Source organism: Melanerpes formicivorus, unplaced genomic scaffold, assembly GCF_026170545.1.
Source record: "Melanerpes formicivorus ecotype bairdi unplaced genomic scaffold, bMelFor1.0.p_v2 SCAF_12, whole genome shotgun sequence".
NCBI classification, from domain to species: domain Eukaryota; kingdom Metazoa; phylum Chordata; class Aves; order Piciformes; family Picidae; genus Melanerpes; species Melanerpes formicivorus.
This window is the reverse complement of record NW_027142364.1, coordinates 20,723,538-20,738,584: the sequence shown is the minus strand read 5'-3', so window position 1 is coordinate 20,738,584 and position 15,047 is coordinate 20,723,538. Positions and strand designations below refer to the sequence as shown.

The 15,047-nt window shown below is 55.5% G+C and overlaps 1 protein-coding gene across 2 annotated transcripts in view; it reads right to left on the bottom strand.

Moving 5' to 3' along the window:
* Window positions 1–3,721: 3,721 nt before the first annotated feature.
* XXYLT1 (xyloside xylosyltransferase 1) overlaps window positions 3,722–15,047 on the bottom strand; it is a 35,073-nt gene continuing 23,747 nt past the window's right edge. The window contains exons 4-5 of one of the 2 annotated variants that reach the window (XM_068145635.1): window positions 4,900–5,113; window positions 4,640–4,793 (exon numbers count right to left, since the gene is read on the bottom strand). In XM_068145635.1, coding sequence (XP_068001736.1) covers window positions 4,731–4,793; window positions 4,900–5,113 — 277 coding nt within the window. In that variant the 3' untranslated portion in view covers window positions 4,640–4,730. Of the gene's footprint in view, window positions 4,794–4,899; window positions 5,114–15,047 lie in introns of both variants that reach the window. The other variant, XM_068145634.1, reaches the window with a different exon arrangement.

Below are 15,047 nucleotides of genomic sequence, written 5' to 3'. Positions count from 1 at the left end.
TCCTTTGTTTCCCCCTTCCCCCCTCTTCCCGTGCTCCCTAGGGCAGATTTCATGCTACTGATGGCTCTGCTGAAGGCAGAGGGGCGGCCTGGGTGCCTGCTTGCTCAGCGGCAGCCAGGCATCTCTTCAGCAAAGGCAAAAATCATAAGCTGGAAATACATCTGGGGGGATATTTGTTGTTGTTGTTTTGCTTTGCAAAGCCAGGAACTCCATCTTGGTGCTGAAGCCTGTTGTTATGGTTTGTGTTATTCTTGGCAGGCTGGCCGAAGTGTGCTCGGCATGAACAGCAGAGAGCTGAAAAGTAAATACCGTCTCCTCTGGGAGCAGCAGAGAGGGGAGGGGGCGGCTCTAGTGCTTAATGGAGCACCCCCAGCGCCTGTTTGGGTTAGGCTTGCAGTAATTGCTCCCTAGGTGAGTTTATACCAACAATTGATCGTTTCAAATGGGAAAGAAGTACAAATGAGTAAGAGAACAAACACTGACAGGGTTACGAAACGCAGGAGAGGAGAGGAGAGGAAAAATCCCCTGCAGCATGAGCGCAGGGCTGGGAGCAGAGCTGGCCAGAAGCAGGGGACACTGTTTGCCCTACCTGCAACTTCCCATGAGTGTGAGCAACGGAGCTTCGTCCTTGAGCTCTAGCCACCGTGCTGCATTCCACAGCCCCATCTTCTACGCAGAGATGCAGGAGAAGCCCTGCTGCTCCTGGAAAAGCCTGGGCTCCCGGCACAAGCAGCACTTGGCTCTCAGCAAGCAGGTGAGAAGACAAGGTCCAAGGAGCCTGCAGGTGTGACAGAGGAGCTGTGGGCTCCTTCGTGTAAAACCCACCAAACCCTTTCACAGGCCCTGCCCGTGGCCCATAGGGCTCTCCCGTGGGTGCAGTGCCCATGACCCACAGGACAGGGGCCTACCGCTGCAGCCAGCCCTGCCCCCTGTGTCACAGCAGTGTGTCCTCACCTGCTGCTCATCCAGGGCTGCTGTTGGCATTACTGTGCCTTCAGAGGGGTCCCAACTAGTTCAAAGCCAGGCTCTGCAGTCTGCAGATCCCCTCTGCTAGGCAGGGGACTGCTGCTGGCCAAGGACACGGCACCAGCTCCCAAGAAGCAGGAGCTGCCCGTCAGCTCCAGAGCTCCTACCACAGGGTGACCACAGCAAACTCCTGGTGTCCAGCGGCAAACCACTACTGTTCAATGCTTCCTGAGCTCCTTTTATTGTGCTTGGGCTAGTAGTTACTGCTGCTGGTTCCAACAGCCCCAGGCCAGCATCACAGGAACCAAGAGGGGATGCCCAGGTCTGACAGGAGATGCTCAGGTTCGGTGTGGAATCCGTGAGGCCTTCAGGCTTGACCTCATGCTTGGAGCAGCATCTGCCTGAGGCTGGGCTGCAAAGCAGGAGGGAGTCAGAGGGCAAGGAGGGATGAGGATGGAATTACCACTGCCTGCAGCAATGGCTTGCAGGGGATGAAGCCCCTCTGGGCAAACAGCTCCCACTGGTCAAGCACAGCAAGTTCTGCTTCTGCCCCAGAGCGGCCCCGGGGGCAGCACCCTTTGACAAGGCTGAGCTGGCAGCCCCACGCTGGCAGGCCCCAGGCTGCCACGATGGCTTCTGTGGCTGGAGCTCATTAGTGCCTGCAAGCAGCAGGGCATGAAGGGGAGATAATTGCAGAGGCAGCACAGCCTTGGCTGCATGCAGAGTCTATATATAGCACTGTGTGGGGTCCATGCTGCCTGCAGTGCTTAGTCACAGCCCCGGGGACCCTGGGATGAGGCAGGCACTGCTGCAGAGGGAGCTGGGCCATCTGCAGTGTCCAGGAAAAGCCATCCCCTGTGTTCTTCCCAGCTGAAAACTGCAGTGAGCTTCCCAGTGGGCTGCCATTTTGAACCAAAAGAAAAGAAGAGGATTTACTATGTTTTGGTGAAAATAACTAAGCAAAGGTTTCAGTCTGGGGCCAGGGTGTGTGCATTGAGGTGTGCCCCTCACAGCCCCTGGGATTCCACCGAGAGGGAGAGGTGCTCCCAGCCCTATGGAGAGCATCCTCCAGCTGCAGGCAGTGCACCCAGTGCCTGGCCCAGCAACAGGGGTGGCTGTGGGGGAAGAGAAGCAGCTAGCCTGATGCAGCCTTGGCGTCACCTGTGGCAATGCCATCTCAAGACCAGTGTGATGCTTTCAGGCCAGTGGCCGCACCCAGAGCTGCTCAGCCCCAGGAAGCAGCCAGGTTTGCACCTTGCTGTGCCACTCCCCAGGGCCAGTGACACAGGCTGCCAGGCCTGTATTTCCAGCAGGGCCATTTCCAAGCTGAGGGCAGGTCCTGCCTTGGCACGTGAGACACCGTCACCAGTGCCACCGGCATGCGCCAGCCGGCAAGCGCAGGGTGCCCGCAGTAGCGCCCTGGGCACGGCCGGGGCTGCGCATAGGGGGCAGTGCCAGGAGCCACCAGGGGAAATCGCTATCATCCTGGGGCACACCAGGGCGGTGACAGAGCACTAATGCCAGCCGTGGGACTGTGACACTCCACCAGGAAGCCCTGCCCTCTGCTTCGCCCAGCAAGTCCAGGAAAGCAGCATGGCACTGCAGGGCAGGGGTGAGGTGGGTGGCTCCCGGGGCCACTCCACACCATGCAGTGATGACCCCACCCGGCTCACATGGCAATGAGAGAGGGCACCAAAGCCTCCATCTGGAGTCCTTGGGAATCATAGAATCATCGGGGTTGGAAGGGACCTCAAGGATCATCTAGTTCCAACCCCCTGCCGTGGGCAGGGACACCCCACACCAGATGAGGTTGCTCAGTGCCACATCCAAGGAGCATGCTCCCTGGGCAGAGCAACAGCAAACCCTCCTTGTCCTTCAGGGTGCATCACCATGGTGCACCTCCTGCCCCGCTGCAGCCTCCAGCACTCTGGCTGCCTGCCCTGCCCTGCCCAGCGACGCCTGAGCACCTTGGGGCTTGGTGAAAATGTGAATCTAATACAGCAGGCTACTCACTGCTTCCTTCACTCACCTTCAACCACCTCTTCCATGTTCCTTCCCTGGGGATGTGAACACACCTGAGGCTGAGCTTTTGTACTGTTTGGTTCAGTGAAACAAAGGCAGCTGGCACCACAGCCAGCCCTTCCCCTTACATCAGTCAGAGGGAGGAGAGCCTCCCCCTCAGCAAAGATAAACAGTCACCCATGGGCACAGGAGAAGGAGCTCAGGCAACTCCTGCCACACACTGCATGGGCCATTATTAGCTTAAGCCATCACTGGGTTCCCATCCCTTTCTCTTGCATGTGCATGTCACAGGTGCACACAGACACACAGCTGAGGCTCAGGGTAAAGAAACAGGGCTGAAAGCAGGTTCATGTGTGTGCAGCTCCTCCAACAGAGAGCTTGCACCCACCAGCCAGGCCAGGGAGCAGAGTGCTCATGCCTGAAACCAGCTCATTCACATCACAGGCAGCTCCTGGATCCTTCCAACCCAACCCTCCTGGATCCTTCCAACCCAACCCTGGCTAAGGTGATGATACTCTTTTTGTTTCCTTGGATCCTGCTTATTTCTTTGCACCATGGCCCATTTACTTGCATCATTTGCTGGGGACAGATGTGAGATGAATCACAGTGATAAGCTATGTGGGGCACCACATTCAGCTGCCCAAGAGATACACAGCAACTGCTTTTTAATCATGGTGAGAAGAGCATGAAGCCTTCTATTGCACAGGACTGTGCCACAGAAAATCAGCTAGAGTGTCTTCCATCTGCAGCTTTATTCTTGTGTGCAAGGTCAAAGGCAAAGCTAGAAAAATGAGCCCCTTGGTGCACACTCACAGAACACTTCCATGACAAGCTGGGCCAGTAAAGCTTTTATTGCTAAGAAGAACCAACATGAGGCTCACCTAGCAATGCATTTTTGCTTACAAGTAGCAAAATTTAAAGCACCTTTTCAGTTCTGAAAACCCTTTTTGCCTTTCTGGAATGCTTCAAAAGGAAGAAGACCTGAGGACAGTGTCTGCTCTCCAGGCACACACTCCTGTGTGAAGTGCAGAGATGGGCCACTGAGGAGTGCCACAACAAACCCCAGCTGCCTGGCTGTGGACTCCTGCTGATTGTCAGGCAAGGCTGCACCTTGCCACCTGCAAAAGCAGTGGTCACCTGATGTCCCCTCAGCCGTTCCCATGCCCCAGCATGTGGGACAGACAGGTACCATGGGCTTGCCCCAGGCTGAGTCTGGCCACGGTGGCTGCGGGTGTCCTGCTCCAGCTCCCGACTGCTTCCTCCTGGAGAGAAGAGGCGACAGGCAGCGGGACACCCAGCGCTCCTGGGATCCCTAGTGATTTCCCTGGGATGCAATGGGGCAGGGCTGGTCACCCCTAGAGCCTGCTGGTGGAGGCCCCAGGGCTCTGCAGGGCTCGGTGCTTGCGGCCTAGTCGTCAGGGATGGGGGTGTTGCAGTTCCCGTGGTAGATTCTGACCTCCCCCTGGCAGTGGAAGTACTGCTCGAAGACGTCGCTGTAGCCGTGCTCGCGCCACCACGTGCACAGCTGCCGGTTCCACGTGCAGTCCAGCACGTGGAAGAGCTCTGGGTGCTCCATCCCCACCATGGTAAAGAAGTCCTGGTCCCCGAGGTGCCCCTTGAAGTGGTACTTCTCTGTCAGCTTCTGCACCATGGCGGGCTCCAGCAGCTGGTTGTAGAGCTTGGACTGCCTCATGGCTTCCAGGTTCAGGAGCAGGACACCGCTGTTGAAGCCGGGCAGCCCATCAGGAGGGGGATCCCCGACTTTGGTCTGGGGGTTCTCCCGGCGATACTGCCAGAAGGTGTGCCTGCAAGGAGAGAGGGGAGCAACAGGAGAGTCAGGGAATGCAGGCCAGAGAGCAGCCACCTCAAGTCTGGGCAGGTCTGGATCGCAGCACAGGATCTAGCACTCACCCAGGCGATCTCGCAGTGCTTGTCCTCTGGTGGCTGCAGCAGCCAGCTTCCCAGAGCAGTCTGGTGCTTCACAGGCTCTGCCTCTCTCCATCCTGCTGCACAGGACACTGCCCAGCCCTCAAACCACTCCTCTTGCTCTCTCCTGAAGCCTGTTTTGTTTCTAATCAGCATCACTCTAGTGAGCCAGCTGGACGCTGCACGACTGCTCACACGGCTGTGCAGAGAGGCCAAACCACATCCTCAGTGCCCAGGGTGAACCCCCAGGGCTGTCCCTGTGGCTGGCACACACCAGGAAAATGTCCTGCAGTTCAGGGGATCTCAGCAGCTTTGCCCACAGCATCATCACCATCATCATCATCATTATTATTTGATTATGGGGAAGCTCTGGATCAAAGATGAGCCCCAGTCTGGGGACGTGCACAAAGAAGGCTTGAAATAAACCTGAGTGGCAGAAGTATTTCTTCACAACAGAAATAGCAATCCGGTGGCAACGTCTCATTAGCTACACCAGCACTGCCTGCAGCGCTGGCAGCCCCAGGAAAGCTCAGCAGTAGCAGCTCAGGCAGATGCAAGCTTCACCAGCTGCTTTCCAGCTGCCAAGCAGAGGAGGGGTACACATCTAGCAACACACAAAACTACCTTCAGAAGTTGATGCAAATGCGTATCGAAGCAAGCAGCCCCAAAAAGCATTTGGCTCTGTCCTCAGCCTTGGAGTAGTGAGCACACCCCAACACACACATGCTGGCTGCTCCCACTTGCAGGAATTGAGTTCATCAAGCTATTATCCAAGCAGCTTGGGCTGAATCTGCCCTCAAAAAATCACTTCCATTAGGAGTGAAATTCTTCTGTCTCCAGGCAGCACCCTCAGCTGCAAAGCTGGCAGCCGAGAGCTGCTTGAGCCAGTGGTTTGGAAGAGGGCAGGAAGGATCCATGGCCCCCACCCCACTGTCTGACAGCCCAGGGCTGCCAGCACCCTGCTCGCCTTAACACTTGAGGTTAAGCAACAGCAGGTTGGTTTTTGCACCTTGCTGTGAAGATCTTGGGGAGAAATACTGTTAGGAAGAATAAGCCCAGCCTGCTGCTGGCTCCTCTCGGAGTCTGCCAGGTGCTGACCAATCTAGCAACAGCCTACCAAAAATCAACAAGAACTTGTTGGTAGATGGTGTGCATTTAGCACACAAAGTGGTTTTGTGCTTGGAAGCTGAAGCTGGGCTAATTTGGGTGTAAGCAGATGCAGGGACCTCAGGGACAGCTGCAGAGTGACAGTAGCTGCTCCCTCACTGCAAACATGCAAAAGGCATGGCTCTTGTAAGGCCTTCTGGTAAGCTCCAACAAGCACTTGCTCAGGGAATCCTACAGCTTGTACAGAGATCAGACTATGAAATCCACCCTTCTGGCTTGTCCTCTGGGTCCTCAGCACAGCACTGAGAGGCAGGACTCAATGCCACCAGCACAACTACCCCAGCAGAAAATGGGGATCTATCAATGGTGTCAACGGTGAGCAGCTCTTCTCCTTCCTGATCTGGAGAACCACAACCATCCCTCAGCATCTCTCTCTTACAACTCTCCATTTAGATGCTTTGATTCAAGCCTCTGACATTTCTCATTGCATTGAGGGTCTTCACACTGCACCCTGTTGCCAGGATGGAAAGGGTTTTTCAAGTGCCAGCTCTCCCCAGAAAGAGGGCTCCGTTTGTGAGCAGCTCTCTCGTCTCCCGGGGAAGGAGAGCGGAGGACTGGCTGCCTCATCCGAGCCCACAGGCAGCAGTGCTCATCTGATCTAAAGGGCAGGGAAGGATAAAAGGGCCCTGCTCTGTAAAGAGCAGTTGTGTCTTGGGGACAGGCACGAGGCCACCACAGAGATGACTCGTGGATACTCATGAGACAAAGGCAAAGTGTGCTCTATGCAGCATTAGAGAAGAGGGAAGCTCAAGCTGCCAAGACAAGATGTGGCCTTGTGCCCATCAGCCTCCCAAGGTGCTCAGGCTCAGGGATCTGAGCAGAGACTGGCTCAAGCCCACCTCTGCATAGTCTGCTCTCTCTGCTCCTCCCTAGCAGTGCCATGAAAGCCATCCACATGCCCAAAACAGGATGCTGGAAGCTGGCAGGAGGGAGAGGGGGAGCGGTGTTGCAGGCTCACAGATGGGGGCACCTTTCCAGCTCCACAGCAGTGGAGCCAACTCTTTTCAAGCTCTCAGCTCCAAAACCATGCTGCCTACGACACAGGATTACCTGCCCTGCAGGGAGCTAGACCAGTAAAAGACAAGTGCCTGAGCCCAAGCCAACCACTGCCAGGCTGCCATGGGTAAGAGCAGGCCTGTAAGAAATGACTCCATTCTTCAGCCACGCCACTCCCCAGTGGATTACTCACTGAAGGCTGGTAACAAGGAGGAGCAACATGCCCCCTTCTGCAGGGAGAGGAGACCGACTGACAAGCAGCAAGTGTTCAGCCCTTCCTCCTGGTGCTGGCGTGATGGGGCCGTCCTACCTTGGCCACACATAGTGACCACAGGGTTGAGGGGGAGGACAGGGCCGTCCCCAGGGACCAAAAGCCAGGATGCAATGAGCTGCAGGCAGCCCCATCCGGGAGCCGCTCAGGAACCTGCTCGCAGCACCAAGCCACAGCCTCGCCAGGGCTGGGCTGGGGCCAGCTGAGGGAAAGGCAATCTAGCAGGGCTGCTGGCAGCACCTCTGCAGCCTGAATTTTGCTTGGCTTTTGGATGCAATGGAAACATCTCCCTGCCCCAAGCCTCTGAAGCAGCCAGGATCACCCTTGGAACACGCAGCTCAGGCAGGGCAGGGTGTCACCAGCCTCGGCTCTGGGGCGTCCTTCTCCCCACCCACTGGCAGACAAAGGCAGGGCAGGAAGGCAGCCTGGATATGCTGGCTTGGTGGGATGCAACGGGGCAGGAAGTTGCTGGCTGGGAGGAGGGGAGGAGAAAGGAAGAGAAGGCATTTTGGGCTTTTGTTAACTGCCTTGGCCCCTCTAGAAAGAAGGGGAAAGAGGTGACCTAGGCCCCTGACCCCGTGGCACAGCGTGGGGGAGCTGTGCGGGGCCGGTGCCACGAGCAGCGCCTGTGGCCCCGAAGGGCTTCGCTTTGAGGAGCTGTTTATAAACACAGCCGGCATGTGCTAGGAAACATCTGGAGAAGAGCATTTCCAAGCATTCAAACACCAGGCCCAGGCAGTCCAGATAAAAACCCTGCTTCCACCAGGACTTCCCTTGCTGGCCCAGCACAGGGTGCTCCGGCCACACCTCCCTGGCCTCGAAGGGCGGCAGTCAGGAGCCTCAGCCGCAGAGCTGCCACCGCAGCCTCCACAATGCCTCATGAGCACAGCTGCCAAGGGCAGAAGGGACCACTCCATCTATCAGCTCTGTTCTGTGGTTCCTTCTCTTGCTTTCATGCACAGCAACAAGGGGAAGACTCTGTCCAAACCCATGTACTTCCATGTCTGGGTCACGTTCACTTCAGCTCTGGGTTATGGAACAACACTACGGGATGAGCTGGAAACTGCTGGTAAAGTAGCAGGGTGCCCTTACTGGCAGGAAAGACAGGGTAGAGGACTTACTGCCAGGTGGGTGACCAACAGCAAGCCTAAAGCACTGTCCCCACAGGCAGCAGACTGGGATTGTGCATCTGTACTCATTTGAGACGTTCAAGAGGCTGCAACCCTACCATGCTAGCTGCGCAGCACCACTGCTGGCCTTGCTCCTCAGGACATGGATCCTCTCCATGTGGCCACATCTGATGAAACCTGGACAGCCTGCAGGATTCCTCCCATGTAGCTGGGGAACTAAGGGGCCAAGTCAAAAAGATATGACATGCTGGGTCAGCCCAGGGTGGCTGCAGTCAGAGGATGCTCCTGGAAGGCTGTGGGGCCTCCGGATGCTGCTGTGAGCCTGAGCAGCAAGGTACCCAGGGAGGAAGGCTGCACAGCCTCTCCCTTACCAAAGGGCCAGGCAAAGCCAACAGCCACAGGATAAAGCCACAAAAATAAGGGATCATCAAGATTCTGGATGCCACAAACAGGCCTACACCAGCAAACTCCTTGCTAGAACTCACTGGTTTGGTCCCAGCTCTTGCCAGTGCTGAGTAAATAATTGTAAAGGCTCCTGGGGACAAGCTTAAAAAGAATATGGCTCCCACAGCAGCATAGAGAACCCTCTGACAGTGGCTTCTGCCCCACCCAGAGGAGACAGTGTGGGTGATGGGGAGGAAAGAGTGATGGAATGGGGACAATGGGGTCATCTGCCCAGGTGGTAACAGTGGCTTTCCCACCTAATCCTCATCAAGAACACCACAACTTCTTGCTCCTCTCTGCTCTCTTCTCCTCCTCTTGGTTAAATCTCACTGTGGCAGGCAGCTGACAGCCCCTTACCATCACTATTCAACCAGGATTAGCCCTCAGGAAAAGGCCATCTCCCCCTCCACCCAAAGGCATCCCTGCAGTGAAGATGGGCCCTTAAAGTTCCCACTGCAGGCAGAGGGAGACAGGTGCCCCGGGGCTGTACACAGTGCAGCACCTGAGGCACAGTCCCCTTTCCACACCAGTGCTGCCAGACCTTGGCTGGGTGAGCTCAGCCCTGCTGCAGAGGGAGGCTTTGCAACAAAGCAGCCCTTGTCACTAGATGCTTATTTCCATGTACAAACACTAAACCCCTTAAGGAGCTGAGGTGGCACGGTCAGTACCAGCCGGGCCCAGCACGTCTTAGCTGAGGCTGAGCAGCTGAGCACAGGAAAATCCATACCCAGAGATGAGCATCACCCACACAGCTCTGCAGGGAATACATCACCCAGGGGCAAAGCAACCACAATTCCCAGCCCAGGACAACGGGTAGGACGTGGAGTAGAGAATCTCCCTGCTGAGGAAAGGCTGAAGGAGCTGGAGCTCTTTAGCTTGGAGCAGAGGAGCCTGAGAGGTGACCTCATTCATGGTGATAAAGATGTGCAGGGCAGTGTCAGGAGGACAGAGCCAGGCTCAGCTCAAGGATGCCCAATGATAGGACAAGGGGCAGTGGGTGTAAGCTGGAGCAGAGGAGGTTCCATGTGAACATAAGGGAAAACTTTTTCACTGTGAGGTTGGCAAAGCCCTGGAGCAGGCTGCCCAGAGAGGTTGGGGAGTCTCCTTCTCTGTGACCTGCCCTAGGTGATCCTGAATTGGACTGATGATCTTTTGAGGCTCCTTTCAACCCCTAATGTTCTGTGATTCTGTGTGTTGGTGTGCACACTGGGACCATTTTACCCTCCCCTGAGGGATTCAAGGCAAGGGATTCACCTCCAGGCCTCTTCAGAAAATGCTGACAAACTGAACTCATCAATGAAAATATCAGTAATTGCTTACTGAACTTCTCACACAATGCATGGATTATGTCTGTGCATGGCTGGTCTCTACCACAGCAGAGTCTGCATGCCCAGCTTTCAAAAAGCCAGTATTTGGGGCAGCAGATTGATTCTTGATGACCACACTTCTGCAGGGACTTAGCTGTCCAAGAATGGTCGCCCTCAAATAGATGATTAGTGGCAACTGGCGAACGTAGCTCAGGAGTGGAACTCCCCCTTGGGACATGGATTTCCAAGGTTGGTCTCTCTCACCATCTGAAATATTTGCACCCCATGCTGGTGCTAAAATTAAAATCACCCTGATAATCAGGAGAGGACCATAAATCCCTGCCTGGGTCACACTGGTGTCCTTCCCCCCACAGACCCAGTACCTGTGGCACTAGCAGCACATGGCGTAACCGGCTCTGTGTGTCGGCCCATGTGCCCATTCAGCAGGGGGATGGATGAGGGCATCCCTTTCAGAGGGGCACTGTAGAACATCAGAGGCCTAATGGATGAGGGCATCCATTTCAGAGGGGCACTGTAAAACATCAGAGGTCTAATTATTGCCAAAATGGCAGATTTCTGTTAACAACTGTGAATGGAGCCTGCTCCAGCAGCGCTCTCCTGCCTGCCTCCCACCCCCAGGGCTCTCAGGAACAGGGGAGATGCTCCCCCTTCACAGATGCTCCCCTGCTGTGGTGGGGAGGAGAAATAAAAGGCCTCTATCTCTCCATTCCTGTTTGGGAGTCCCAGCTGTAGGATACTGCTGCTGCAGTACCCCTGGTACAAAGGGAACCACCACTGACCTTCAGAGAGCAGGAGGGCATTGCAGGAACCCCTCCAGAGGATTGTTGGGAGCTTCCTTGTGCAGTCTCAGCACTGCACCACTCCAGAAACATGCCAGCTATGCAGCAAAGCCTCTCGATTTCCTGCTGTTTGTTTGCTCTGTCAAAGAAAGGGATTCAGCTCTTGGAAACTCCTTCTCCACCAAGTGCTGGCGAGGAAGCCCTTGGCTGAGCAGCACCAGCTGCCCTCTGGCTGCCAAAGTGGCCCCATCCACTCCACTGAGCTCACATCTGGATGCTCAGCCCCAACAGTCACTTTCCAGAGCAGATTCAAAATCCAAGCTCAGATGGTTTATGATCTCTGTTAGCATCTACTGTCCAAGCTCCCCTCCCTACCATGCTGTACAACCTTTGCTGGGGTGCAAGGAGTCCTGAATGCCTGCACCACAAAGGGCAGCTTGAGCCTCATCACTGCCCCCAAACAGCATTTTTTTTAGCAATACCAAACTGTGACCTCTCCCAAAGCATCATTGTCCAGCACAGACCTGCTCTCCCTTCAGTTCATGCTCTCCATGACACAAAAAAAGTAACCACAGTGATGACAGCAGTTGTGCAAATACTGGATCTAACCACCTGCCCAGGATGTTTAGAATGTGAGGGCTGATGACCTACCAGTGCATCCAGGTACCCCAGCAACCCCAAGATGCCACTGGTGTGACACTTACCTCTAGACACTGAAACTGAGACATTCAGGTGAAACCAAGAAGGTCGCTTCCAACCTGGTCTATTCCATTCCTATTCCTAATCCATTCCTATTCCATCCTTGTAGGCAAGCTCAGGAAGTCTGGGTCAGAAGAGTGGAGGGTGAGATGAATCAAGAAATGGCTAAACAACAGAGCCCAAAGGGTTGTGATTAATGGTGCAGAGTCCACTTGGAGACCTGTAAGTAGTGGTGTTCCCCAGGGGTCAGTACTGGGTCCAGTCTCATTCAACATCTTCATCAACGACCTGGATGAGGGCACAGAGTGTACCCTCAGCAAGTTTGCTGGTGATCCCGCACCAGGAGGAGTGGCTGATACCCTAGAAGGCTGTGCTGCCATTCAGCAAGACCTGGACAGACTGGAGAGCTGGGCAAAGGGCAACCTAATGGAGATCCACCAGAAGAGTCCTGCACCTGGGGAGGAGGAACACCACACACCAGCACATCACCTTGGAGTCCTGCTGGACAGTAAGTTATCTATGGGACAGCAATGTGCCCTTGTGGCCAAGGCGGCCAACGGTGTCCTGGGGTGCATTAAGAAGAGTGTAGCCAGCAGGTCAAGGGAGATTTTCCTCCCCCCTCTATTCTGCCCTGGTGAAGCCCCAGCTGGAGTATTGTGTACAGTTCTGGGCTCTCCAGCTCAAGAGGGACAGAGATATACTAGAGAGTGTCCAGTGGAGTGCTGTGAGGATGATGAAGGGACTGGAACATCTGATGAGGAAAGGCAGAGAGAGCTGGGGGCTGTTTAATCTGGAGAAGACTGAGAGGAGATCTTATGCTTGTTGATAAATATCTGAAGGGCAGGTGCCAAGAAGAAGGTGCCAGGCTCTTTTCAGACAGGACAAGAGGCAATGGATACAAACCAGAACCCTGCTTTGGCAGGGGCATTGGACTCTGTGATCTTCAGAGGCCCCTTCTAATGCCTCCCATTCCATGAGGGCCCTGTCCCAGCCAGCAGCCCACCTGCCCTGCTGTATCTGAACAACTACCACCACTGCCTCAGCTGAGACCCAGGGAGTCCAGCTGCTCCTCCTTGCTCAGAGAGGCCAGCAGCGCTTCGGGGTTATTTTTAGATCCCAGGAGAAGGTACAGGACGTACTGCCTCAGGCCAGATGTGCTGCAGCCTGGCCTGGCTGTGGATTCAGCACTGGCCTGCTCACAGCCCAGGACAAGTCTGATCCCCTCCCAAACGCCTGCCCCAGTGCCTTAGCACCGCTGCCGCCGAGCTCCCAGCCGCTGCTGAGCGCTGCGAGCGCCTGCGGGCCCCCGGGCTGCTCAGGCTTGCTTCCACTCATCAATGGGCTTCTCAGGCTGATTTGAGCAGCTCTCAAACAAGCACAGCCTGTGTGACGGAGCACACAGCATGCCTACAGCAGCTCCCACATGATCACAAGCAGGAACAAAGCTTTTCCTTCCCACAAAGCTACGTCCTTTCAAGCTCTCCCTAGGTTTTCGGCAGGAGCAAAGGGGAATGGCCTTGCAGCCACACAAGACCTCAAGTCTCAGTCCCTTGTAGTCTGTAGCTGTCCCTTTGATACAGATATCCTCTCCTGCAGGACAAACTTTTATCATTTCCACTTCTGCAGATTCCCAAGATGCCTCCAGCTTTTATTAGCTTCTTGTCACAGAGCAGTGGAGATCTCATCCAACGGCAGGAATGGAGGCAGCAGCCACCCTTCCAGCCCCAGCTACGTGCACTATTGAATCTGAGAAGATCTGGGATCTTCCCTGAGCTCCACCATCACAGCAGGTACCTACATCCCAGCTGGAACCTACATCCCAGCTGGAGAAAAGGAGTAAAAAGCACCCATCTGACGACCTGGGGGTTACCATCAGACCATTCCTCCCCAAAGGGACTTCTGAGGGGAGCAACACTGGGGCAGTACTGAGTACACAGCATTCACACTACATAGGAAGCACAGAGGCCAGGATGGGAGCAGGGAGCACAGTGTGGTGCTCTGCTATGGGCTCAGGCTGAGGCTGCTTCCTCTCACATGCCACCAGCCTGACGGGAGGCATCTAGAACCAGGAAACTCAGCAAGAGCCTTCTGTAACCAGAGAGTTTTTAGGCCATTTCTGGGAGTGCCACAGTGGCTCTCTGCTCTGTTCACCTCAGCTGTGGGGCTGCTTCAAAATGGGGAGGCTTCTCCCTTTGGCAATATTGAGCTGAGCCAGGCTGGCGTCAAGGCCCCTAGGGAGCTCTGCATGCAGATGGCCTCACTGTGCTCTCATGGAGACCAACTCCTCTGCCCCCAGGACCCCTTTCCAGACACCAGTGGGGAGGTGGATCTGCAGGGCGATCCACACACAGCTTCAGCAGAAGCCACCGCTCTCGGCAGGCCACTCCAACCCACCCTGAGCAACCCTCACAGAGGCCAGGCTAGCCCCGGGCTGCACAAGAGTTAAAGCCCAGGAGATCCTGTTGCTCAGATAAATGCATGTGTCCAAGACAAACAGCAGCTAGGCATTGTTTCAGCATGAGTCAAGCCAGTGGAAACGCTCCCGTGCCATCCTGTTTTGCTGTCTGGAGGTTTCCCTCTACCTTCAGGATGTACAAACAGGCTCCAGGATATTTCCCATTTGCTGTTCTCTTGCTCCTCCATTTCTCACAAGCCTTCTGCAGTCCCAGCCTGTGCCTGACAAGTGCAGCCTGAAGCCAGCCAGCCGAGAGGCAGCTGGTGGGAACAGCACCACCTCCCAGAGAACAGTGCATTGTCCTCAAGCCCTGCCGCTCTGCAGCCGTGTACCTCCTCTAATGGGCCAAGCAGGGATCACAGAATGCTAGGGGCTGGAAGGGACCTCCAAAGATCATCCAGTCCAGCCCCTGCCACAGCAGAACCACCTACACCAGGTTACACAGGAACATATCCAGGTGAGTTTGGAACATCTCCAGAGGGGGAGACTCCACAACCTCCCTGGGCAGCCAGGGAGCAAGGATCCAACACAGCCAAGGGGACTGATCTCCATCCACCTTCCTCACTGCTACAGAGGGGGGAAGATGGCACCCAGCCCCTTCCCAACCACTGCCTTACTGACCTGCTCTGAAGGTGCCAGTCCACTGCTCAATGAGCAAGGCCAGGGAAGTCCTGCTGGCACACACCAAGCCCAGTGTTTTGCCCAGTGCAAGCACAAAGCTGGTGCTCCAGGGAGCTGCATGAAGTGGGGGGGAAAACACAAGTGGCAACAGAGTGCTCCTGCCCTCAACTCTGTAACCCTCCTTCACCCCAGCAACCACTTTCCCAGCTGACAGTTCGAACCTGCACACGTGGCCAGTCACAG